The sequence below is a fragment of the Nycticebus coucang genome, chromosome 3 (assembly GCF_027406575.1).
Source record: "Nycticebus coucang isolate mNycCou1 chromosome 3, mNycCou1.pri, whole genome shotgun sequence".
In the NCBI taxonomy this organism is placed as follows: Eukaryota; Metazoa; Chordata; class Mammalia; order Primates; family Lorisidae; genus Nycticebus; species Nycticebus coucang.
In genome coordinates, this window is record NC_069782.1 from 49829577 (window position 1) to 49855177 (window position 25601).

A 25601-nucleotide genomic window follows, 5' to 3' on the forward strand; every position below is an offset into this window, starting at 1 on the left:
TTGTAACCTAAACGTTTAGCATTAAAGGTTGAGATTACATATTTTAAAAACTTCAAAGATTATAAGAAGGTTTTAAGGAAAGTTTATAAAACTGGGGAAAATTTTTTTTATTTACAAGTTACCTGGAGATGTTTTAATACCCATGTGGTAAATAAATCAGTCCTTTCTAATCGAATCCAAGTTTTGCTCTTGTACAAATATTGGAATTCTACATTTTTAAGACTGCATGTTGCACATTTTCAACAATCTGTTATTTCATGCATACGTACATGACTTGTAAAACAGACAAAGAAAAGATAAAATATTAAAAACTCTAAGTAGAAAATAGAATTTTATAACTACATTTTACAGAAAATTCCAAGAGATATCATTGGTTATTTTATTATTTGAAAATATTACTTATTTCAACAACTAAAAATGTTAAAGGTAATTTCAACATTGGAAAGAAGAAATTACTTAAAAATATGAAGAACAAAATGTCATTGATATCACTATACTTTTGAACAAATATAATATGAGGTATTGAACATTGCACATAATTATATACTTAGGATTTGATATTGTAGCTAAACCAGTTGCTCAAGGCCACTAAGATACTCACAGAGGATTACAATTATTAACAGTGGGGAGGAAAAGTGAACTATAAAACTGTTTCTAACTCAAATCTAGAAATGGCAATTTTCTTTAAAAAAAAAAAAAGCCACAACTACTAAAAAATTTCGGTAATTTATGACACAAAACAGGACATGTACCTCTAACTTTTTATCTTTCCTATTGTGTGACTTCAGTGGTAACATAGCACATGTTTGGCACCTGCCCAGGGTGTGAGATTTACTATTGTGATGCTTCAGAACTTTTCCCTTTCATCAAGGATTTCATAAATGTGATGTATTGTAAGTGGTTTTTATCCCTTCTGATAGGTGGGATAACTTTTAGATTTTATGTTAAGCACTGCATCTTGGTAACATCACACAGAATATTTAAAATTAATGTATTTTAATTGAATGAAGTGCTGGAAAATTCAGGTCTTTAATTTCGGGCATTTAATTACTTAAATGATAAAATTCAATTTTAGGTGGTACTTATTCTATGGATTAGGAAATTGTGTCCCTTTTCTACAAATTTAAAATAATTCTATGGCTCCAGTTTCTAAAATCTCTATTTTTCAGCATTCAATGACTATTAGTGTTAGAACATGTTCGTTTCAATGAATGGCAAGATTTGGGAAAATGGAAAAACCTCAGGAAGATAGGAATTGTTCCACAAACATTTGGCTTATGTAGAGTAGTTGTGTTGGTAATTTATGATGGTAAACTTAAAATATGTTAACTTTAATTCATCTAAGCAATGTTTGAAGAGCTGGCCTACTGGGTGAGAATACCATTTAAAAACATTTCTGTTACCCAACACATAGCTGTGAAAATGGCTGTTCAGAATTCTCATGTAGGGCAGAGGTGCCAGAGCCTAAAGAAAAGCTTTGTACCTGAGCACAGGTAGAGTAACGTTTCATCTTAAGGGATGGCACAACTGTCATCAAAGGTCATTAAATGCTAATTGACCGAGTTGAGGTATAGCTGCTAAACAGGGGACTAGAGCAACACAGAAAGACCAATGCACAGAGAATTCTTAACTTTTTGGGCTACCCAAAGTAAGATGTGAAAACAAAGGGAAAACAAACGCTTTCTCAGCACTGATCGTTAGAAGTTTGCACAATTGTTTCATGCAGTAGGAAGTTTGACCAAAAATGATGACACAATCTATATGCAAGGATGCTACTTAGGATTACTAGAAGAGTGGTTCGTTCACACATAAGGTTTCTTTGAATTCATCTTCATGTACTAGAAGACACCAATACTCAAGAAGTAGATAGAAAATCCACAACAGTTGAGAAACACAGGAAATAGGAAGGATAATGCTGAGATAAATTCTTTTAAGCTTTTTTCAAGTGTTCATATGTTTATAAAAAAAGATAAATTTTCTTTGATCTGAAGAGATTCTTTGCACATGTGCAGCATACAACATACTCTATACATACAGGGCTTCCCTTCATACATGTACATACGCATACGCTATCAATATGCCTGTTTGAATGGATTCTCAGCTTCAACTAAAGAAAATGAGTTGGCAACACATTAACCATTGCAAGACTATCCAAGTGCTGAAGTGAGTGACAGTGATCACTTAAAGAGCTACCTTACCTCTCATGTTGCCAAGACTGATTCCCCTTTTCAGTTTTTCTTCCATTGCAACACTGATTGTCATATGTAATTTTTGTGCTTTGCATAATGCCCATCCTGGGTGTAACATAACCTCACATACAACATTGGACATTTTAAACAAGCATGCTGGAACACAGGCAGGACCATACATCCATGCACAGAATATTCTGAGTATGTTTTTCCAAACGGACTGAACGTCCACATGCATCACTCTCCTAGCCGGTCCTGTACAGCAGGGAGTGAACGGCTGAAGCGCTCATGGACAGTTTAGCTTTTTGCAAGAGTTCTTGGAGAAGAACACCCAATAGAGAAACAAAACAGAATGAATGCAACAAATAAAACACATCTCTCAAAACCAAAAAAAGAAAGAAAATTCCTCCCACATGTTAACACTGAAAATTTGGCCATTTTCCTCATTCCACATAAAGCAGGTCTTCTCTCAAAATTCTGAATTGAATTGTTTGTAAGAGATACATATTAATGTCTCAGAGCTTTTCCTAACCACTGGAAAAGCTCATCCTGATACAGCATTTTCCAGCGCACATTGGCTTCCACAGTCTCCACGGCCCGTGAGAAAGAGGCAGCGGCCTCGCCATCATAGCTCTTCATGAAGCTCTTTAGCTGAAAAACAGAATGTTTAAATGGTGAATCTGCATGTCTCAAAATGAACTCATGTCCAACATATATGAATAAGAATCTGTTTAAAACAAAATGCCAAAATCACTGTCCAAGGTATATTTAATATTATGGAATGAGCTTGGTAATGAAATGTAACAGATTGTGTCAATTAGATGTGACGTGATAGATTTTGGAACAGAATAGAAAGAATAACGGACATTACACCTTAAATATCTCCAAATCTAGCTTCATGTTTCATGAACAAGTATGAAGACAGACATATTTATCCTTTCAAAATACGTCGATGAGACTGTGGCAAAGACTAGTTCTGGCTGTAGGCATACACAGTGTATGAAATAACCTTAAAAACTATATATTCAGTTTTTGTTTGTAGAGATTAGATTATTCCTCATATTGTCCAAATAAGTGGTATAGGGCTGACAATATCTCTAATGTCAAAGTGTTATCAAAGTTATTGGGTGGTGGGGAAAAAAGTGAAAACTGGATAATTAATGACATTGCAATCACCTGAGTAACTGGATTTAGAAAAAAATAAAGAAAGAATAAGGTGCCATTTAGCTAGAGAATTTATTTGTGTTTTTAAAAGTTTTGTCATTGTTTGTATTGATATGCAAGATTTTATTCTGAGAGTTCACATACTCTGGGAACTCAGTGAATTTACTTCAAGATTAATCACTAGCAGGTTTTCTTCTATGGTAGTCATGTCTTAAGAAAGTGGCAAGGAATCAATAATTACAATGCTAATAGACAAATGTGAAACATCAACTTGCAAGGCAGAGTCATGATGCAGCGTCCTTCGTGAGGGTGATGCATCAGCAGACGATGAGGCAGGCGGGAAAAGCCGCATTTCAAGACTGGCTCAGGGGCAGGGAGAAATGGCGCTGGGGCGGGGTGGGGTTGAAAATGTAGCTAATTGTACCTTCTGAATTAATTTAGAAGTTAGTCCATGGATAGCTTGGTTTGCTTATGATAGTGCTACTTTGACGACATGATACTGATGGGTTTTCTCAAAGTGTATTCTCTGCCCTCCTGCAAAGCCCATTGCCAGGGCAGCATTCGCAGTGGGTAACCCTATCTCAGGGCTACGTCTGTTACAACACTTCACAATTACTGTGCTTTTATAGCTGATATGTAAAATAGCCAATGCACAACAAACAATTAATTATCTGTGCTGCACTTAAAACTGATTGGACATTTGATCAAGTGCGTACATATTAAGGAAACAAGCAGGAAAAAGCTTGGCATTTACTATCTCCAATATTCCAGGCACTGTGCCACAGATACGCATAAATATGACACACGCACACATATAGGTACATTACAATTTTAAACTTTGCTTATTAACACAATGACATATTGATGCTTATACCTTGTTCTATACATTAGGTATAAGAGGCAGGAAAATGGGTGTGTAAAAGGATTGGTTAGTCTATCAGGTGTACCCACATCAAGTAGAATGATTTTGAAGTATTTCTTCTTTTTCTATTGTCTGTAAGATTTGGCATGTTCTGTTTTTCGAAATTATCTTTTACTTTTATTTATGAATATTAGTTGTCTATTTTTTGAGACTTAAAAAAAAAAGAAGAAGAAGAAGGGCGGCTCCTGTGGCTCAAAGGAATAGGGCGCCAGCCCCATAAGCCAGAGGTGGTGGGTTCAAACCAGCCCCAGCCAAAAACTGCAAAAAAAAAAAAAAAAAAGAAGAAGTTAACTTATGACTCCATACTGAATCTCAGAGTCAAAGCATTCTGTAATAGACATAACTCTTATTTGACAATGCGAATGTTACTTTCTTTGCATTATTATTATTATTGCTTAATAAACAAACAAAAAAGGATTGGTTAATGGACATTAGTGTGGAAAAATAGCAATGGCAATGGCCCTCTGAAGTCCTATTTATGTTTAGACTTTTTTGGTCTATATCCTTAAAGCATCAAATAATGTATTTTAGTCTGGCTTGAATTTTGTGGTGTGTTTTATTATAAAAATATAACATTACAATGCCATTATTTACATATTATATGTCAATCAGAAAAACATGATATCTACTCCTTGCAATACATCCTCTGCTCTACTAACTCCTTCCAAGCAGCACTGCACAGACCGGACAGGGACAGAGCGAGCCTCTGGCAGCCTGACCTCTGGGCAGTGCGCTCCTGGCCTCTTTCTGAGGGAGCCGGCCAGCCAGCCTGAACACATCAACTCAAACTCTCAAGTCCTCCTTAAAGGCAAACGATGGGTTTAAATATGAATGTGTTATTGACACAAGGAGATATGGAGGTCAGATTATCCTGCAAGAGAATTCTCAATAAAAAATGTAACTGGTGGATCTCTAGAGATTCATTTCTTAAATCACTATTTAAGTGCACTAAATACTTCCCTCATGAGCTCAGAGAGCCTGAGGTGACTCATATGCATCTAAAGAGGAGCTTATTCATCAGAACACATCTGGCCCGCTTTCCACAGTTGCCATAAATTGATCTTACGGCTGGATTCCTCCACAGCCCTAATGGTGAACATGTGGGCCGGGCAGCCGTCTCCTCGGCCTTGGAGTGTGCTCGCAGTACCCTGCAGAGCCCCGCCGTGCGGGCCAGGGCTGGGGTGGAGGGACGGTGCTCCACATTCCAGTTTGCCTAATTATTCAGCTCTTTGGTAGGTTTTTCTGCATCCATAAATTTTTCTTTTATTGCTTTCCTAAGTATTTATCCTATGTTATGCTTTTACTTTTAAACGTTGCAAGTTAGATCCTTTTACAAAATAACATTTAGTGAGATGACTGTCTGTGCTACTTGAACTTATCCAAAAACTTCTAGATGTGTCTGTTCATTTGTCTATTTAAATGATTTTAGCACTAAAAAAAAAAAAAAAAAACCTCTTATTTCAGCGGACCCTAGACTCCAACATCACAAAATCAATTTTTCAGAGTAAATTGCAAACATAATATGCTCTTAGTAAGTATATGAATGAATAGAATTGGCTATTGCCCTATTGTGAAGCTATTATCTTCAATATTAAAACTACATGGGATTAAAACTACATGGGATGTCTGTGATGTACAGAGTCTTTGTTCTTCCACGACAGGGCTATACAATAGATATAGGAAAATGGGTGTGTAAAAGGACTGGTTAACGGACATTAGTGTGGAAAAATGGCAATGGCCCTCTGAAGTCCCATGAGATTGGGCTCCATTAGTTTAAAATCGAGCAAGTGGTTGATTGCCTCATGGAGAAAAATTGTTCAAATTGCTAGAGCCATGTATTGAAAGGAAATTACCATTTCAGGTACCAGAATGTAGTCTTGGGGAAGGAACCATGGAACAATGTAAATGTCTCTACTAAATGCACCAAATGGGGGCCTGCGCAATTAAAATCTCAAGGGAGTTTTCAGTATTCATAAAGATGTTGATTCCCTTTTGATCCATAAAACCTTGGAAATGAGAATATGGCCTATTTAAAGGAAGAACATTGGGTTTTCCACTTACGGGGCTCATGAGTTACTGGAGAATGATAATGAATGTTCCTCAGTCCTTGCTTTTTAAGAAAAGGAAGTTATCCTCAACACAAACCAAAGCTTCCCACCCAACAACAGTGCTCCTCAGTCCAACGGGTGATGATTAGATGATGAGAGTATCAAAAAGCTCCAGACAGCAGCTGTTAAAAACCACAGTCAGAGCAAGGAGCTCCTTAGTGAAGGAATTCACCTCTTATTCCACCAAGGGTCTGCACTGTGCAGTTGGCTGCTTTGCAGACAATAAAATAAAAGGCACAATTTAGTTTTAGTTTTGGAATGGCACCTTTCATGCTAGGCACACCTTGGAACATCTAAAATAGCAATTAAATAACATGTAAAAAATTAAATGTTTAAGTGAAATATGTAAGACAAAATGTTCATTGTGTGATAAAATCAATCAAATGTCATTCAAAAGATATTTTTCCCCCTATGGCCTGGGTATTACTAAATCAAGGAAAATATGAAAGACAGACAGAGAGGAAAGGGGGAAGAAGGAGGAATGGAGAGGCAACAGGAAGGAGGTGGGGAGGAGAGGAAGGGAAGGAGTAGATGATAAAAGGAGCAAAAATAAGGGAAGCAAGGAGAGAGGGAAGAGGGAGCCTTCCCTTCTCCGTTCACTTCAGCAGCTGCACAGGTTTTGACTAAAGTCTTTCATTCGCAGTTATTGTATGTAAAATCGTGAAATTAAAAGTACTTCATTTAAATACAGAGAAAATTGGAAGGAATCCCTAATTTAATTGCTCTTACTTTCTGTTTCCTATGGATATGAAAAACGTCCTTTCCATTTAGCTTCCTTTATTAACAAAATAGAGTAAAAAGTGTTCTGGGGTTTTCAAACCTAAATCCTTCAGGGTTGGGAACACACATAGCAGGGATAAAAGCTGAATTTCAAATCACTACAATCAGAGACTTAGCTTAGCTTAGCTCCTGTGTGAAAGAATCCAAGTTAGTGCACGGGGGATGATCATAGGAAACAGAGAACTCTTAGAAGCCATTAAGGATGGCGCCAGGGTGGATGCTGCTGGGTGAGCCCCGTTCACTGAGATTATCTCTGGGTCGCAGCATAAGGCGTTCTGTCAGTGAAAAATGAAGAAGCCATGATTCTCAAAGCCAAATATCAGCTGTATTTTATAATGGAAAAGAGCAGCAGAGGAAAAGGCAATAGCTATTTGAAGCTCAACTGATTGTAATAAATTAAAAGCAGCCAGATTTTCTTCTTTCCTGCCTACTTGCCCTTCCCTATTTCTCATCCATTGTATATCAGCGATATGAGTTAATGGTAAAACAAACAACACAATTGCAACAAAACTCCCAAACCTAGCTGGTTTAAATTTCCAGAAAAATAAACCAAAAGTAACATAAAAAGGAAATGTCATATACTCAGTGATACTCCTTCAAAAAATCAGGGTTATTTTCATGAATGAAATTCCTTTATGATTGTACCAGAGTTTTAAAACAAACTACAATATTAATATCAATATGTATTGCTACATATGCTCCCTTTCATGCATAAGAATTTGTTTCATTTTACAAGCTAGATAGCATAAAGCATTGTCATTATATCCGGCCATCCACTGTCTGCTCAGGACTAAGCGTAAAGCAGTAACACTCACATTCTGCACTTCAACTCCAACCTCAATTATTCATACAAATATACTTCCTGAGTCATGGATGGGATGCCTATGGTGTCGAGTGAATTCTAAACTAGAGTCATAGAATTATTTGAAGAGAGGGTGACTGGCTCAATGATTTCTAAAGTGAATTTTGTATTTCCAGATTTGAGAATTATTACATGCAAGTACTTTGTGCAAGCACTCAATGTTTGATAGTTTAGAAGTATCTAGGCAAATAATGAATTGAGTCAAGTCTTCACTATGAGGATGCATTGTGTATGGATGTGTGTGTGTGTAAAAGGGATGGATGTGAATCTGCTGGAAAGAAATGGTTGACATAAATGAATAATTTCATATGTTTATAAAAGAAAAGAATTAGAATTCATCTTAAAATATTTACCTCTTTGAGTTCACCTTCCGTATTAAGAAATTCTGTGACTCCACTTATTAGTTTGGAATTCATAAATAATGCTTCTCCATACCTTAGAAGATAAAGACAAAGTCCTATTGTTAATACAGGTAGTAATTTTTAAAAAATAATGACTGTAAAGAGTTCTTAGTGTTTTTTTTCAAGGATTCCATCTGTCAGAGGTTGACAGATCTTTGAGTTTCAAGGCAGTTTTCGTTAAGGAATTACGGGGGTGAAGAGAGGTTTGACAATGGGATACCATCAGATCCCACTTGATCTGGTTCTCCATGTCTCAGAGAAGTCTAAGTTGTAGTAATTTTTTTATAAGGAAGTTTCTCTAAAATCAAATTTAGAAGCTACTAGCAAATTTCTGAGCCAAACCTGTGAGAAAGAAATATTAAAAAGTAACCTGGTTCCCTGTTAAGGAAAAGGATCCCAACCAAAGCAAGGACTGCGAGGCCGACTTGGGCACTGTCAGTCTGTCACACCCAAATTTCTCAAAAATGCTCCCCCAAATATTAGCTATTTTGTTCATGTGGGTATTAAAATAAAATACTTAGTTGTTCGTTTGAGTTTGTTTGTGTGCCACATATACAGTTACTTGATTTTTAATACAGGCAAGGAACAATCTGTGCCAAGTGAGTGGGAAAGAATTCTCCTTTAACTGATTTTTCTTTCTAAGGTAAGGATAAGCTATCACAGGCTACCATACTCTTAGAACTGAGATAAGTACATTAAAAATAAGATTCTGGGTTTTTAGAAGCGAAGGTCCAGACCCTTTTATGAGAGGCTTCACTAACTTGTGGGATCTTAAGTAATTTACCTTCTGGAGAGCTTTGTTTTCTCATTTATGAAATAGAGGACTGTACTGGGAACCACTGTGATTTGTTAGCAATCTAACATTTAACTATTTCATGGGACAAAAGTTAACTGAGTAATAGCAAACAAACAAGTATTCAATAAAAATATAAATGATTGCGAGTAATCAGTATGAGGTATGAAAAGTAAGCTCGTGAACTCATCCTTATAAAAGCACTGCACACTTCATTGACAAATATCCTGTGGTCACCTTGCATTAGTCCCCTTGGGAAGCTACACACCAGAGCCAGTGTCTACCCTTCAAAGCAATTTTGCTACTCCTTTTCTGGAATGACCATCCGACCTGTCATTTTACAAAGTCTGACAATTAAGTTTGCAAACATGCACCATGTGCTTACGTTGGCAGCGCTGTACAAAGAACTTAATAAGGTTTCATAACCTTAGTGAATCAGTGTCTTACAGCTGTGCTCACACTGACATGGGTGTCTTGCTGAGTGGTATTCATTGTTGTTGCTGTGTGGTTTTGTGTGCCTTTTGACAACAGCTCTGACGGTCACTTCAGAGAAAGAACTCCAAAAGTGCTTTGAAGCACAGACTAGGTGCTGCCATTGGTGCATAGCTTCCCGGGGCGGGGGCGGGGGGGGAGGTACTTTGAAAGTGACCATGGTGATATTTAGCAATGAAGTATACAGCACTTTTTCTGTGAACTTGTCAGATATTTTAGGTAGTTACAAAAGTGTCCTACCATCTATAAAAAAGTAATTCTTTTTTAAGAGGGTGGCAGTTGTTTCTACTTATACTGTCACATGAAGATGAATAGGCACAATCTCTTCCTGGAAGGCATTATACTGTCTAATTGAATAGATAGACATATAAACAGATCATTTTCATTTAATGTGGCTAAATGCAGTGTGATAAAATTATACACAGTGCTCAGAAGAAGGTCTCTTTAGCTGTGGGGTCTTGAGATGCCTTCCAGGAGCTGCCAGCATCTAGACTGAGTATGGAGTAGCTCTGAGCAGCAGGAAAGAAAGTACTTTTAGGCAGAAGACCAACATAAATAAAGGCAAGGGGGTGTGAAACGGCGTGGTGCGTGCAAACATAAGCAGTCGGTTTCAAGAGGGCACAGACTGTGAGGCAGGGGATAGAAAACAGAAGGCAGGGGAGTTACGTAGACAACATGTTAAGGAACGTACCCGTGTGGCATAAACCACTGAAAGTTTTATAGCAAGGAAAGCACATTTGCCTTTCAGAAAGATTCTAGGGAGAGAGGGAAGAGGCTAATGTGTACTGTATGGTGGCAAGTGTAATTACAGAGGCAGAGAGACAGAAGGCCACTGAAAGGTACTGGCAGGAAGGGAGAACCTGCACTCAACAAGGGGCAGAGGAAAGTGAGAAAGAATTCAAGAAACATTTAGGAATTGGTAAATTGACAAGACCTCAAGCCTAACTATTACAGTAGATCTAGCCTGGGTTAGAGGAAAGCCTGTGTAGACTTCCAGGAGTTGGTTTGAGTGATCGATTGTTCAAATCACTGTAAGATTTACTGAGAAAGGAGGACAAGGGTAAAATCACTAAAGGGATTTAGTTTTGCATGCACACTCCAGAAGGGAACCTCCGTGGACAGTTATCTATCACAGGGTGACGCTTAGGTGAGATGTCTGACACGGACATCCGTGTTAGAGACACGGATTTGAGAGTGGATTCCAACTAAAATCAGGAAGAACCTGCAGAGTGGGGAGAAAAGAAAACCTTGGAAGGGCCCCCATGAACTGCAGCATTCACAGATTGAGACAGGAGTAGTAGCAGATGAAGACGCTCTTATGTCTCAACATAAACACTATAATATTGGTAGACAGGCGGAAATATCAATCTTTCTACCTATGGATGGAGATCATACTCTCAGTAGATAAAATTGGCATGCCAGGAACCAAACATTTTTTGGTAGGCAATAAACAACATATGCCTATAAACGTACATGGATTGAATTGAAATCTGAATTACAAAACCACTCCTTAAAGAAACTCTGTGCATTGGTAGATATTTGATATTTCTAAACTCAAATGTTTGTATACATTAATTTTACCTTAAGTGTCTGACTATTCACCCAATTACATCCATAACAACAAAGCAAGCTCTAATGTTCCAATTATTCCAAGTTCTGAATTGAATATATAAAAAAAGTCAACATGTTTCATAGGAATATCCATGCTTTTTGACAATGAAATATTTGTAGATAGAAATACGCCTTAATATGATAGATCCATTCCAATTAAACTCATTATACCAGGGCAACTGATAAAGGTGTGTTTAAAATAATAATGTTCATGTATCAGCTTTTAAGAGAAAGAACTATAGATCTGCTTACTATCTGGGAATATTTAAGTCAGAGAAAAACATAAAGCATCTACATGTTCTATAATAAATTTAATTTTCAAAGACCACAGAGATTATTAGAATAATAAGTTAGCATGTATTATATTCAAATGCATAATGAATATTTTTTTTAATTGAAGCTAAAGGATTCTTACCATGAAACAAGATGTCTTAGGAATAAATTTTACTGCAACTGGAATCCTGCATGGGCTCAAATGATTAATGTTCCTTCTCTACATCACAGTTTTATTTTAGGGTTTTCTTTTTTTATATTTTTTGAGACAGAACTCACTCTGTCACCTTAGGTAGAGTGTTGTGACATCATAGCTCACAGCAACTTCAGATTCCTATGCTCAGGAGATCCTTTTGCCTCACCCTACTAAGTAGCTGGGACTATATGTGCCCACCACAATGCCCAGCTAGTTTAATCGAGATGGGGTTTTGTTTTTGCACAGGCTGGTCTTGAACTCCTATGGGTCTTGAGCTCAAGTGATCCTCCCATCTGTATGCTACAGAGCCTGACCTATTTCAGGTATTTTATGATTGATATTCATGTTTAAAGAAAACTTATAACAATACTATAGAAGTAACTAGAAAAAGTTTTCTTGTTATAATATCATTATATCTGATTTATAAATTATTTTTTCTACAACATGTCAAAGATATAGAGAGTTTTAGGGTATGATTTCTTCAACTTCGGACAGTTTGATACATTCTCCAGAAAAGTTGCTTGGCTAAACCTTTTGCAATTCCCATGTTTCTACATATAATTAGTAAGAAAATAAATCTTTAATATATGAATAATATTATATAATCATTAAAATAATTCTGGGTTTCACAGGCATGCCAATACCCATATTGGTTGAATATTTTAATATCCAATCCTATTATATGGAACTTATCTATAACACAAAACTTGGGCCTTTATTCCTTACATGTCAGCTGAATTTACTCATTCAAATATAAACGATTGAATTATTATTTCTACCTGGTATTTAATATCTTCCATTTATCTCTGAAAAACTTCCAAGCAAGGTCTCGGCCATGTGGATTTCGAGCTACATGGATTATGACATCAATTGCATCTTGATCTAGCACCACCTCTGAATTCAGGGACAGATTTAGAAGTCTATAAAGATAAAATTGTGAAGACATTTTTAGCCTTTAACTAAAACATTTTTATAATCTTCCTAAAATTATATGATCTAGTTTTTCATAGAAGAGTAACACAATGTAAATTTACTAACGTACATGTATTAGAACAAATTTCTGTTTATAAAAGAAGCAAGATCAAACTCAAGTATTTTAATTAAATCCATTAATTAAATTCTAAAAAAATCTTGTGAATGGAAAAATTGTATTTCTTATTTGATGATAGTAAACACTTCCTCTTATAATCAAATGTTTTCTTACACATGTGTATAACTTACATAAAATAACTCATCATTAAAAAGATGTAATCTCTCAAGTAGCTTTAGTCATGTTCCACGGCAGTCTTCCTTGTCTTTAGAGATACATTTTAGGATAACTAACAAATGATCAAGAAAATAAAAGCACCTTCAGAGCAATTTGAATTAACAGAGACTATTTTAATTACACAGAATAAATTTAAAAAATGAATTGACCTACCTATTTAATAAATTTCTGTCATCACTGCAAGTTAAGGCTTCCAATAATATTTTCTTCTCAGAAACTGCTGTGGTAGAGTGGAATTTCATCCATATGAATTCCCAGACATCCTCATCCAGTAGTGACACTCCTGTACAGTAGACGATGTCTCTAACATTTAGTGGTATTCTAAAGAAGAAACAAATGGTGGTTTTCTGTTAATTAAAAGCTTCATAGTATTGAAAACAAAGACAGACGTTGCTTTACTACAGTCAGTTTTTAAAAAGATAATTTTGTTAATTAGATTTTACCTGTCAGAGAAATATACCTTATAGTAATAATATTCAAAAATATGGTTGACCTTAAAAAAATAAATAAATAAAGGAGACTATATATATATATATATATATATACCCTGTTTCCCCGAAAATAAGACCTACTTACAGGAAAGATAAGATGTCCCCTGAAAATAAGACCTAGTGCATCTTTGGGAGCACACCTTAAAATAAGACACTGTCTTATTTTCGGGAAAACGGGGTGTATATATATATATATATGATTGATGGCATAAATAAAATAATGTCTTTTATTCAAAGGTTGTTTTGAATACAATTTTTGTTGCCAATCTTGAAACTTTATTTAAATAAAAAAGTAAGATAAAGGCTTTACAAACCAATAAAAACAACAAAAATTTTATTTTCACAAACATTAATATACTTATCATCCAAAGATTTTGTTATCATAATTAATAGACCCAAGAATGATAAGAAAATACTGGTTGAGGAAAGTATTTTGGATAAAACAGAAACATTTTTTCCTAAATTCTTTTTTTTGTTTGTTTTCATGTGTTTTTATTAACTTTTTATGAATGTAATTTTCTGAAACCACTTTCTAAATTTTGAAACCTAGAAGATTATAAATATGGATGGTAAACAGAATATAAAACATAAGTAGCAAATTATGAGAAGGCAGAGAGCTTTCATCATGATTATAAAAATGACTATTCAAAATATACTAACATTTGAATTTGACTCTAAAATTCAGTTGCACAGTGAGAAATGATTAATCAATTTATTAGGCTTGACTACATAAGATGTAAATTTTCATGTCTACTTTGTAAAAGTAAAATTTTTACTAACTATTCTCCCTTTAAGTTTCAGTGTATATGCCACATTTATTGACTTATTTTAAATGTTTTCTCTGAAACAATGCACCAGTACTATAAAAATGTTTAAACATGTAATTCCAGGAGGGGTGGAGCAAGTTGGCAGACTAGAGACATCTCCTTGCAAGCTGCTCTCAGTAAAACAGGGAACAGAGGCTTTTGGCCACATCTGGCTGGGGGCGAACCTACTCAGAAACATCACTCTAGTGTTACAGTGAAGCAGCCGGATACTCCAGGAGCCAATGAGGTGGTCTGGAATTGAGGAAAGCCAACACAAAAGGCAGGTGCCAGGGTATGGGCAGATGGCCTTCCCATGAAGGACTGGGGGGTGGGAAAGGGCTGTCCTGAAGTTTTTGTTACAGGACTGGACTGCTCTCTGAATGCCTTGGAGGGGGTTAAACAAGCAAAGGAACTCAAACTGTGTCAGGTGACCAAGACAGAGTGCCAGGTGGGGTGACCTCCCATCTCCTTGGCTATGGACAGGACACCATTGTGAGAAAGCTGCATCAGATAAATAGTTCACAGGATTCTGTTGTACAGCTGGCTCTGGCATGCCTGAACCCAGGCAGCCATCTTTGGGGTGGGCCGAGGGCCACCACCCAGAGAAAACCATTTTGTTATCAGTAGGCACTGTTTGAAATGTCAAGATTTGCCACCTGAGAGATGTAGTGAGAGCTTTGAGATCTTAAACCCAGGGGCAATGAATGCTGACAAAGTGACCAGACTCTGATTGGGGAAAAAGTAGGTCAGCAGGACAGGTTCAAGTTTGCTATGAAACTGGAGACAGGCTTCTGGTCTCCAAAAATTATACAGAGAAAAATAGCATGTGTATTTTCCATCTCCTAACACCACATTGCCACCTGATGTTCAGGCAAAATACTACAATTTATATGTAAATTGAACATATGTACATACATATGTTCACACATACATTTTTCTCTCCTTTTCTTTCTTTTTTTTTTTTTGTTTTGTTTTCTTTCACAATATTTTCCCATATTTTTTGTTGCTGCTATTATTACTACTGTTATTTTTTGTTTGATTTGATTTGGTTTGGTTTGGTTTGAGTGTATTTTTAGTTTTTACATTTTTACTTGCTTCAATAGCAAAGGCTCCTCCATTTTGGTAAGGGTTTTTCAGCACCTTTTACTGTTTATTTTTTATTCCTCTGTTTTTTTCTGTTTTGGTAGAGATTTTTCTACTTTTGTCATCCTATCCACATAAATTTCTCATACAACAACTAAGATATCCCTTTTTATCCTTAAGTTTACATAATTGTATTTTTAATTTTCTTTATCCATTTTTTTTTCTTTTCTCTTAGGACTGGGGATCATGGCTTTGGTCTGTCTAGAGATTCGCAGCATTGGTCTGGCTGAAAGAGGCCATAAACTCATATTCAAAGGTATTCTTCTAGCTCTGGCCTTTGGAAAGATGGTATTGGTAGATCCCCACAGTGACATATTGCTGATGTTTTTCTATATTTGGCAGAGGTGGCTATTGTGTTTGCTCAGGCTGATAAGATCCTAACCTAGAGGACCCCACCCAGTTCAGCCCCCCGAATTCCTGAAGTTGTGTGTAGGGTCAATGCATTCTGTCAAACATCATTGCTGCTGTCTTTCTCTTTCCTGCTGTCCCTTTCCCCTCATTTTCTTCAACTCATTCCTTTAACTTCCCTTTTTTCTCTATATTTTCTTCTCTTCTTTCTCCCTTCTTACTCTTTACCTTTCTCCTCCCCTTTGACCTTATACTTAAAGGCTACTTCAACACCTAAGCTCACAGACAAAGTAATTTAAAGCAAAAGAAGCAATGAGAGGGAAAAAATAGGTGAAAGAAGAGAACAAGAAGAAAACTCACATGAAGAGGAACCAGCAGAAATATTCTGGCAACATGAAAACCTAGAACAGAGCCACACCTCCAAGAGATTGTGAGGTAGCCAATGAAGCAGATTCCACCTACAATGTTTTATAGAAATGACAGAAAGGGGAATTTAAAATATGTATGACAAAGGCAATAATGGAAGTTGATGAGAATGTGGAAGAACAGAACCAAAAAGTGGATAAAAATTATGAAGACTATAGAAAGTATATGGCAGAGCTTAAGGACTTGAAAGAGTCAATCAAGCAACCTAAAGATGCAGTAAAAAGTGTTAATAACAGATTACAACATGGAGAAGAAAGAATCTCAGAACTAGAGGATAATACAGACAGTTAAGAACACAGAATAAGAGAGAAAGAAAGTAGGAAAGTTGATCAGAAAATTGTGGATTTCATGAAGCATTCAAATATATAAATTACAGGGATCCCTATTAAAAAAAGAATGTCTCAAAGGAATGGAGGCTCTCCTGGAGGATATCATAAATGAAAACCTCCCAAGTTTCATTAAAGATTCCTAAACACTCCTTTTCAAAGGATATTGAACCCTGGGTCATTTCAAGATGAATAGAGCATCTCCAAGACACATCGTGATGAAACAGTCCAAAGGCAAGATGAAAGAGAAAATTCTGCAAGCAACCAGAATTAAGCACCAATTAGTCTCCAGCAGCAGATCCATGAGGGTGACAGAGGACTTTTAGCTATAACTATCCAAGCCAGAAAAGAAAAAGTCATCTAAATTTAACCTTCTTAAAAGAAAAAAAAAAAAATCAGCCCAGAATTCTATATCCTGCTAAACTAAGTTTCAAAATCAATGGAGAAATTAAAACTTTTACTGATATGCAAAGAAATTTGCCACAAGACCAGCTCTATAGGAAGTACTTAGACCTACTATCCACACTGAACATCACGATGGACCACCAGCAAAGTAAACATCCAGAAACGAAAGGACAAAACCTAGCTTCCACAATGGTGCAAAGGCTGGCAGATTGAACAAAAAAGCACAAGTCATCTATATGATGGGTCGAGGAAGCACACATAACCTTGAAGGACAAAACAAGAATCAAGGTGAAGGGTTGGAAAACAATATTTCAGAAAACTGAAAATCTGAAGAAAGGAGGGGTTGCAATCTTGTTTCCATATGCCTCTGGATTTAAAACAACTAAAGTTAAGAAAGATGAAAATGGTTACTTCATATTGGTCAAGGGAACGATGCAAAAAGAGGGCATATCAATTCTAAATATTTATGCACCCAATTTAAATGCTCCTAGATTTATGAAAAAGGTCTGACCACTATAGTATTCCATAGCACTATAATAGCTGGAGACTTTAACACCCCTCTGACAAAACTCTACAGGCCCTCTAAATAGAAACTAAACAAAGATATGAGGGCCCTAAATGTGACCCTAGAACAAATGGGCTTACTAGACAGATACAGAACACACCATGCCAAAGCAAAGGAATATGCATTCCTGTTAGCCCATGAAACATGCTCCAAAATAGACCATATTAACAAAATAAAAAGAACTGAAATTATACCATATACATTCTCAGGCCACAGGGCACCAAAAGTGAAACTCAACTCCAGCAAAGATTTTCATCCCCACAGAAAGGCATGGAAATTAAACAATCTTATGCTGAATGACAGTTGGGTCAACAAAGAGATAAAGGAGGAAATTATTAAATTCTTCAAACATAAGAACCATGAAGCAAGAAGCTACCAAAATTTGTGGGATATTGCAAAACCACTTCTAATAGGGAAATTTATTGCATTAGATGCCTACATCTGAAACAGAAAGAGAGCTCATCAATAGCATAATAAATCATCTTAAGGAAAAGGAAGTGTATTCCAATCCCAAACCTAGAAGAAGAAAAAAAATTAAATCAGAAATAAATTAAACTGAAAACAAAAGAATCATGGAAAAAATCAATGAAATGAAAAGTTTTTTCTTTAAAAGGTAAACAAAATCAATAAACCTTTGGCCAGGTAAACTAGAAACAGAAAAGTAAAATCACTAATAACCTCAATCATAAACAAAACAGGGACATAACAACCAATATCACAGAGACACAAGAGATTATTTCTGACTACTACAAGAAACTCTATGACCAAAAATATGAAAATGTGGAGGAAATGGACCAATATCTGGAATTACACCATCTCCCTAGACTTAACCAAGAAATAGATCTCCTGAATTGACCGATATCAACAGTGAGATTGAAGAAACAATAAAAAAATCTTACAACTACAACAAAAAAAGCCCTAGACCAGATGGCTTCAGACCAGAATTCTATGAAACCTTCAAAGATGAGTGTGTACCTATACTGTAGAACCTATTCCCAAACACTGAAAAGGATCTCTTCCTAACATGCTCTACGAAGTAAACATCACCTTCATTCCAAAACCAGAAAAAGACCCATCTAAAAAGGAGAAATACAGACCAGTTTCATAATGAATATTGATGCAAAAAAACTCAATAATATCTTAGCCAATAGATTAAAGCTACACATTAAACAAAATTATACTTCATGATGAAGTAGGCTTCAACCAAGGGATGCAAGGCTGACTTAACATACGCAAATACATAAATGTAATTCACCATATCAAAGACACAATTCCCTTCACAGTAGCTTCAAAGAAATGAAATACCCAGGAATACACCTAAACAAAGGAAATGAAGAACTTCTACAAGACAATTATGAAACCCTAAGAAAATAAATAGCAGAAGACATTAACAAACGTAAGAACATATCATCCTCTTGGCTGGGAAGAATTAACATTGTTAAAATGTCTGTACTACTCAAAGCCATCTATAGATTCAATGCAATTCCGAATAAAATACGTACATCATACTTTGAAGAACTTGAAAAACTAGTTCTTCATTTCGTTTTTGAACCAGAAAAAGCCTATATAGCTGAGGCAATTCTTAGTAATATAAACAATACCAGTGGCATGATTCTATGAGACTTTAGGTTGTATTACAAGTCTACAGTAATCAAAACAACATGGTATTGGCACAAAAGTAGAGATGTGGTGATATGGAACTGAATCAAAAACCAAGAGATGAAACCAGTCTGTTATATCTATCTGATCTTTGATAAGCCAAACCAAAGCATACACTGGGGAAAAGAATTTCTATTCAACAAATGGTTCCGGAAGATTTGGATAACACATGTAAAATATGGAAACTAGACCTGCATCTTTCACCACTTACAAAAATTGACTCAATATAGATAAAAGATTTAAATCTAAGACATGAAATGATAAAAATCCTAGAATAAAGTGAAGGAAACATTCTTGAGTATGTCAATCTGGGGAAAGATTTCATGAAGAAGACTTCTGTGGCAATCACAGTAACAACAAAAAATAAACAAATGGGACTCAATTAAGCTGAAAAGCTTCTGCACAGGTAAGGACACAACAATTAAAGCAAATGGACAACTTTCAGAATGGGAAAAGATACTTGCATATTATTAATCCCACAAAGGTTTAATTTCTAGACTACAAAGAATTCAAATCAATCAACAAAAAAAGAGCAAACAATCCAGTCTATCACTGGACAAGAGATATGAACAGAACCTTCTCTGAGGAAGACAGAGGAGTGGCTAACAAATATATAAAAAAATACTCATCATCCTTAATCATCAGTGAAATGAAAATCAAAATCACCCTGAAATATCACCTAACCCTGGTGAGAATGGCCCACATCACAACGTTCCAAAGTTACAAATGCTGGCCTGAATATGGAGAGAGGGAAACACTATTGCACTGTTGGTGGGACTACAAACTAATATAGCCTCTTTGGAAAGCAGCATTGAGAATCTTCAAAGAACTCAAATTAGATCTCCTATTTGACCCCACAAACCCACCACTAGACATCTACCCAGAAGAAAAAAAATAATTTTATCAAAAAAAATTGCACAAGATGGTTTATTGTAACTCTATTTACAGTCACCAAGATGTGGAAACAACCTAAATCCCCACCAACCCAGTAATAGATTAACAAGCTGTGTAGAAGTATACCATGGAATACCTTTTAGCTTTAAAAAAAGATAGAGACTTTACATCTTTTGTGTTAACTTACAAAGAGTTGAAACACATTCTTCTTAATAAAGTATCCTAAAAATGGTAAAGCAAATATCTTATGTAATTAATAGTAATATGAAGTCAGTAGATGATCTAATACATGCCCACATTGGAGGAAAAACACAATTTACTTTGTTGGGGGTGGGTGGGGAAAGAGAAAGGCGGGAAGGAGGAGTGGAGGAGATTAGTGTGCTTCCTCTTAATGGGCACAAAGTAGGATTAGTGTGCTTCCTCTTAATGACAAACCTTTCAGTTATGGGAAACAACTATAAGAGGGACTCTACCTAACATAAGCATATATTGTAACCTTGTTGTTTGTACCATCACATTATCCTGATATAATTTTATAAAAGATAAAAAAATGTAATTTTGTATTTTACAGTTTTCATTAGTCTATCATTAAATTTCTCATTTATAATTTCAATGTGTTTAATAATTACAAACAGCTTTTTATGAATAACAAAAAATTGCCTTCTAAAGATTTTGGACCTTTATTAAAACACTTCCATTTGGAATATTTAGAAAATAGGAGGAAGTACCTCAGTTACTTTTGGTAAGATGATCTAAATCTCAGTTTGTTAAGTGACTAAGAAGGGCTGCAATCTGGGTATTGTGACATTATACCAAATGGGTAGAATTGTTAAGACATATCACATAAAATTCATAGTTCCTAGGAAAGGCTAAACCTATGCTATCCGATCTTTTCCTACAAGTAATTAAAGTATGTTAATTTACATAGTTACTTTAACTTTTCTAACTCAAATCATTTTCTTTGTAGTATTAGAAAAACATTTTGTTCATTTTATTTGTTTTTAAAGAAACAAAAACGTGAGCATAGAATAAACTATCAGAGCATTATATGCTCTTCTTGTCTTCCATCTTGGCCCTACCTCCCCCATAAAAAGTACCAATAACACAAACATAGAATAAACCATCAGAGTGTTATATCTTCCTGTCTTCCATCTTGACCCTAGATCCCCAGGGGAAAGTACCAATAAAATTTTTCTCAATGAATGGTGATGTTCTTCTCCCTGTTCTGATGAGATTGCCAGAGGGCATGGCTAAAATAACTAAGGGAAGTGTTGCCACAATTTTGAAGAGTGTGCTCAATCCCAATAAATACAACATAAGAGTATTGATATGCCTCCATTTTAGCCAACTTCTATAAGAAATTTAAGAGATTCTGTCTTCTCTAAATCAACAGTTATAAAAGAGGACAAGTCTTTTTCTCCAAATATTATAGACTACAGAGCATCACATTGCATTTTTGCATGACTTTGACCAATAGATTGATATTAAAAATTCCAAGGAAAAAAAACAATAAAGTATCCACAAAAATCATTAATTCATCAATCAATGCCCATTTTCATAACATTCAGTATGACAGTAACAATTTACTAAGAGAAATTAATGAGCTATTAACATATGAAAAAGAACAGAGGGATAGAAACTGTTGGGTTAGGTTTATTATTGCCTATAGAATCAGTCCTCAGTAAAAAAGGCACATAGAAATATAAGGAAATAAACGTAGCAGCAGATATTGAGCTATGTTCCCTGCAAAGTACATGTATACCACATATTATAGTCATCAGCAGAGGTCTATCTGTTATTATCTAGGAGATGCTACTGGGCGGTAATGAATTGTGTAAGATACATATACAAATTAACACAATGGTTTGGCCAGTCTTAATCCCTAGACACTTGCTAAAGTGGCATCAGAGGTAGAAAATTATATTTTTGTGCAATACTATGTTCCAGTTACACATTTTATTTTATTTAGCGTAATAATATCTGCATTATTACAATTATTTATACTGCTTCTGTATAATGCCTGTATTATCAACTTTTTGCAGCATAAGGAGCTCTGTTCTGAGAGAGGATATTTTGTACTATAAAAACTATATAGTAAGTTGAGAATGAACTATACATGAATATCTTTCCTATTTTTTCAGCTTAAAGATGGTCTACTAACCATGAAAGCAAAATATACTAGTTTCTACTAGTAGTGATAATTAGATTGTTGTCACTGAATCCTGCTTTCCCTTGTTTAATAAAACACTCAGTGACAGAAAGTAAAAACAACAAAAAAATTAAGTAAAAAGTAGTGCATCCTTTTTAAGTGTTGTTTTTTCCTTTATGTTTTATTTTATTTTCAATAAGAACACTTAACGTGCCAACTAAACAAAATTTTAAATGACTACTGGTAACATGTTGTAGAGCAGATCTCTAGAGCTTATTTATCTTGCTTACCTGATACTTTATACCCAGTGATTAGTAAATCCCCATTTTTCCCTCCCTCCAGCCCCTACCACCCACCATTCCACTTTTTAATGATATGAATTTGACGGTTTTAGATACCCCAAATGAGTGAGATCAGAAAATATTTGTCTTTCTGTCACTACTTATTTCAGTAGCGTAATGTCCTCCAGGATCATCGATGTTGTCCTTATTGCAAAATTTCTTCTTTAAGACCGAATAGTACTTCACTGGGTGTATACACCACATTTTCCTTATCCATCCATGTGTTGACGGACATTAGTTTGCTTCCCTATCTTGGTTACTGTCAATAGTACTGCAATGAATGGGAGAGTTCTAATTTGTCTTTGATACCTTCAGTTCTTGATTTATCTTTTAGATAAATATACACAAATTGTATTGCTGGATAATATGGAAGTTCCATTTTTTATTTTTGGAGAAACCTCCACACTATTTATCATAACAGCTACATCATTTTGCATTCTCACAAGTAGTGCACAAGGACCCCAATTTCTCCATATCCTCTACAACACTGTGTTTTGATTTTTTTAAAAAATAGGTCAACCTGAGACATAAGATGATATCTCACTGTGGTCTTAATTTGCATTTTCCTAATGATTAGTGATCATGTTTCCTATATTTGATGGCTATTTCTGTATCTTCTGTGGAGAAATATCTATTCAATCCCTTACTTCCTCTTAAAAATCAGTTAATAGTTTTTAGCTATTGTGTTAATGGAGTTTTTTAATATACAGGGTGTCCATAAACTTCATGCACAATTTTAAATTGCACACTATTTTAAATTGTACATGAACTTTATGGACACGTTGTATTTTGGGGATTGACCTCTCATCTGACATGTTTTGCAAATATTTTCTTCCATTATGTAGCTTGTCTTTTCACTCTATTGATTGTTCCCTTTGCTGTACAGAAACTTTTTAGTTTTATGTAGTCCCACAGTTTATTTTCGCATATCTGGCCAGTACCTTTAATGTTATATCCATGAAATCAATGTCAAGACTAATCTCATAAAGTTTTCCCCAATGTTTTCTTTTAGAAGTTTATGGTTTCAGCTCCTACATTTAAATCTTCAGTTCCTTTGAGTTGATTTTTGTGTGTGTGTTGTAATATAAAGATCCAATTTCATTGTTCTTTTGCATGTGAAAGCTTTGTGTTCCAGCACTATTTGTTGAGAAGATCATTCTTTCCCTATTGTGTGCCTTTGGCAGCACACAAGTCAGAAAGTGTGATGCCTCCAGTATCATCTTTCTTTCTCAGGATTGATTTGGCTACTCACAGTCTTTTGTGGTTCCATCTGAACTGTATAAATAATTTTTCTTTTTCATTAAAAAATGTCATTGGGATTATGACAGGAATTTTATTGAATCTGTAGATTATTTGGGGGTAATATTAACATTTTAAAAATATTAATTCTTCCAGCCCAGGAATAGGGGAGTTTTTTCATTGGTGCCTTCTTTTATTTCCTTCATCGATGTTTTATAGCTTTAGTATATAATTCTGTGTGTGTGTGTGCGCACGCGTGTGCACGTGCAACAGGAGTCTTGGTTCATCACTTAAGCTAACAGCACAGTGGTGTTGTAATTCTGCTCACTGCAACCTCAAACTCCTGGCTTCAAGCGATGCTCCTGCCTCAGCCTCCCTAGTAATTCAGATTATAGGTGTGAACCACTACCCTGGATAATTTTTCTGTTTTTTATAAAGACAGGGTCTTCCTCTTGCTTAGGCAGGTCCCAAACTCCTAGCCTCAAGCAATCCTCCCTCCTCAGTCTCTGAAAGTGCCACAGCGTTAGTACACAAATCTTTCACCTCCCAATTTAACTGCATTCCTGTGTATTTTATTTTTTCTGGTATTATTGTAAATGGGACTTCTTTCCTCATTTTCCTTTTAGATAGTTTCTTGTTAGAATATAGAACTGCTACTCATTTTTGTCTGTTGATTTTGTACCCTGCAACTGGACAGGATATACTAGTTCCAACAGGTGTTTTATCTTTTTGGTGGAATCGTTAGGGATTTCTATATGTAAGATTATGCCATCTGAAAACAAGGACTATTTTATGGGCTTTTGGATGCCATTCTTTTTATTTCTGAATTTCCCCAACTAGGATTTCTAGCACCATGTTGAATACAGTGGTAAAAAGAGGCACCCTGTCTTGTTTCTTGCCTTAGAGGAAGAGCTTCAATTTTTCAACGTTGAATATGATGTTGGCTGTAGCCTTTTCATATATGGTCTTTATTATATCACAGTACTTTCCTTCCATTCCTTATTTGTTGAGGGTGTTTACTATGAATGAGAATTGAGCATTGGATTTTGTCAATTCTTTTTTTTTTTTTTTGCAGTTTTTGGCCGGGGCTGGGTTTGAATCCACCACCTCTGGCATTTGGGGCCAGCTCCCTACCCCTTTGAGCCACAGGTGCTGCCTGATTTTGTCTATTCTTTTCTGCACTTATTGAGATGATCAGGTGATTTTTATCTTTTATTCTAATAATGTCGTATGTAATATTAATCAACTTTTATAAGGTGAACAGTTTCTGCATCCCAGAGATAAATTCCACTCAGTCATGGTGTCTTATCTTTAATATGCATTGGATTTAGTTTACTAGTAAGATTCATTCATCTATTTTCATTAGGAATATTAGCTTGTAGTTTTCATTTCTTCTGATGCCTTTGTCTGGTTTTGGTATCAGGATAAAGCTAATATCACACAATGAGTTTGGAAGTGTTCCTCTTTGATTTTTTTTTTTTTTCTTTTTTAAGAGTTTGAGAAGGACTACAGTTAGTTTTTCTTGAAATTTTTGGTAGAATTCACCTTTCAGTGAAGCCTTCTGATCTTGGATGGTTTTATGTTGAAAGGGTTTTGATTACTAATCCAGTCTCCATACTAGTTATAAATATGATCAGACTTTCTATTTCTTCCTAATTTAGTCTTAGTAGATTGTGTGTTTCTAAAAATGTATTTCTTTGCTCTAGGTTATTTCATTCATTCACATATAATTGTTCATATACTCATTTTTG

General features: G+C 35.4%; 1 protein-coding gene across 1 annotated transcript in view; it reads right to left on the reverse strand.

Moving 5' to 3' along the window:
• Positions 1 to 314: 314 nt before the first annotated feature.
• Positions 315 to 25601, reverse strand: part of TRHDE (thyrotropin releasing hormone degrading enzyme) — a 497375-nt gene continuing 472088 nt past the window's right edge. Inside the window, exons 16-19 of the mRNA XM_053585572.1 lie at positions 13212 to 13379; positions 12571 to 12711; positions 8379 to 8460; positions 315 to 2840 (exon numbers count right to left, since the gene is read on the reverse strand). Of these exons, the coding sequence (XP_053441547.1) occupies positions 2697 to 2840; positions 8379 to 8460; positions 12571 to 12711; positions 13212 to 13379 (535 nt within the window). The 3' untranslated portion in view covers positions 315 to 2696. The remainder of the gene's footprint in view (positions 2841 to 8378; positions 8461 to 12570; positions 12712 to 13211; positions 13380 to 25601) is intronic.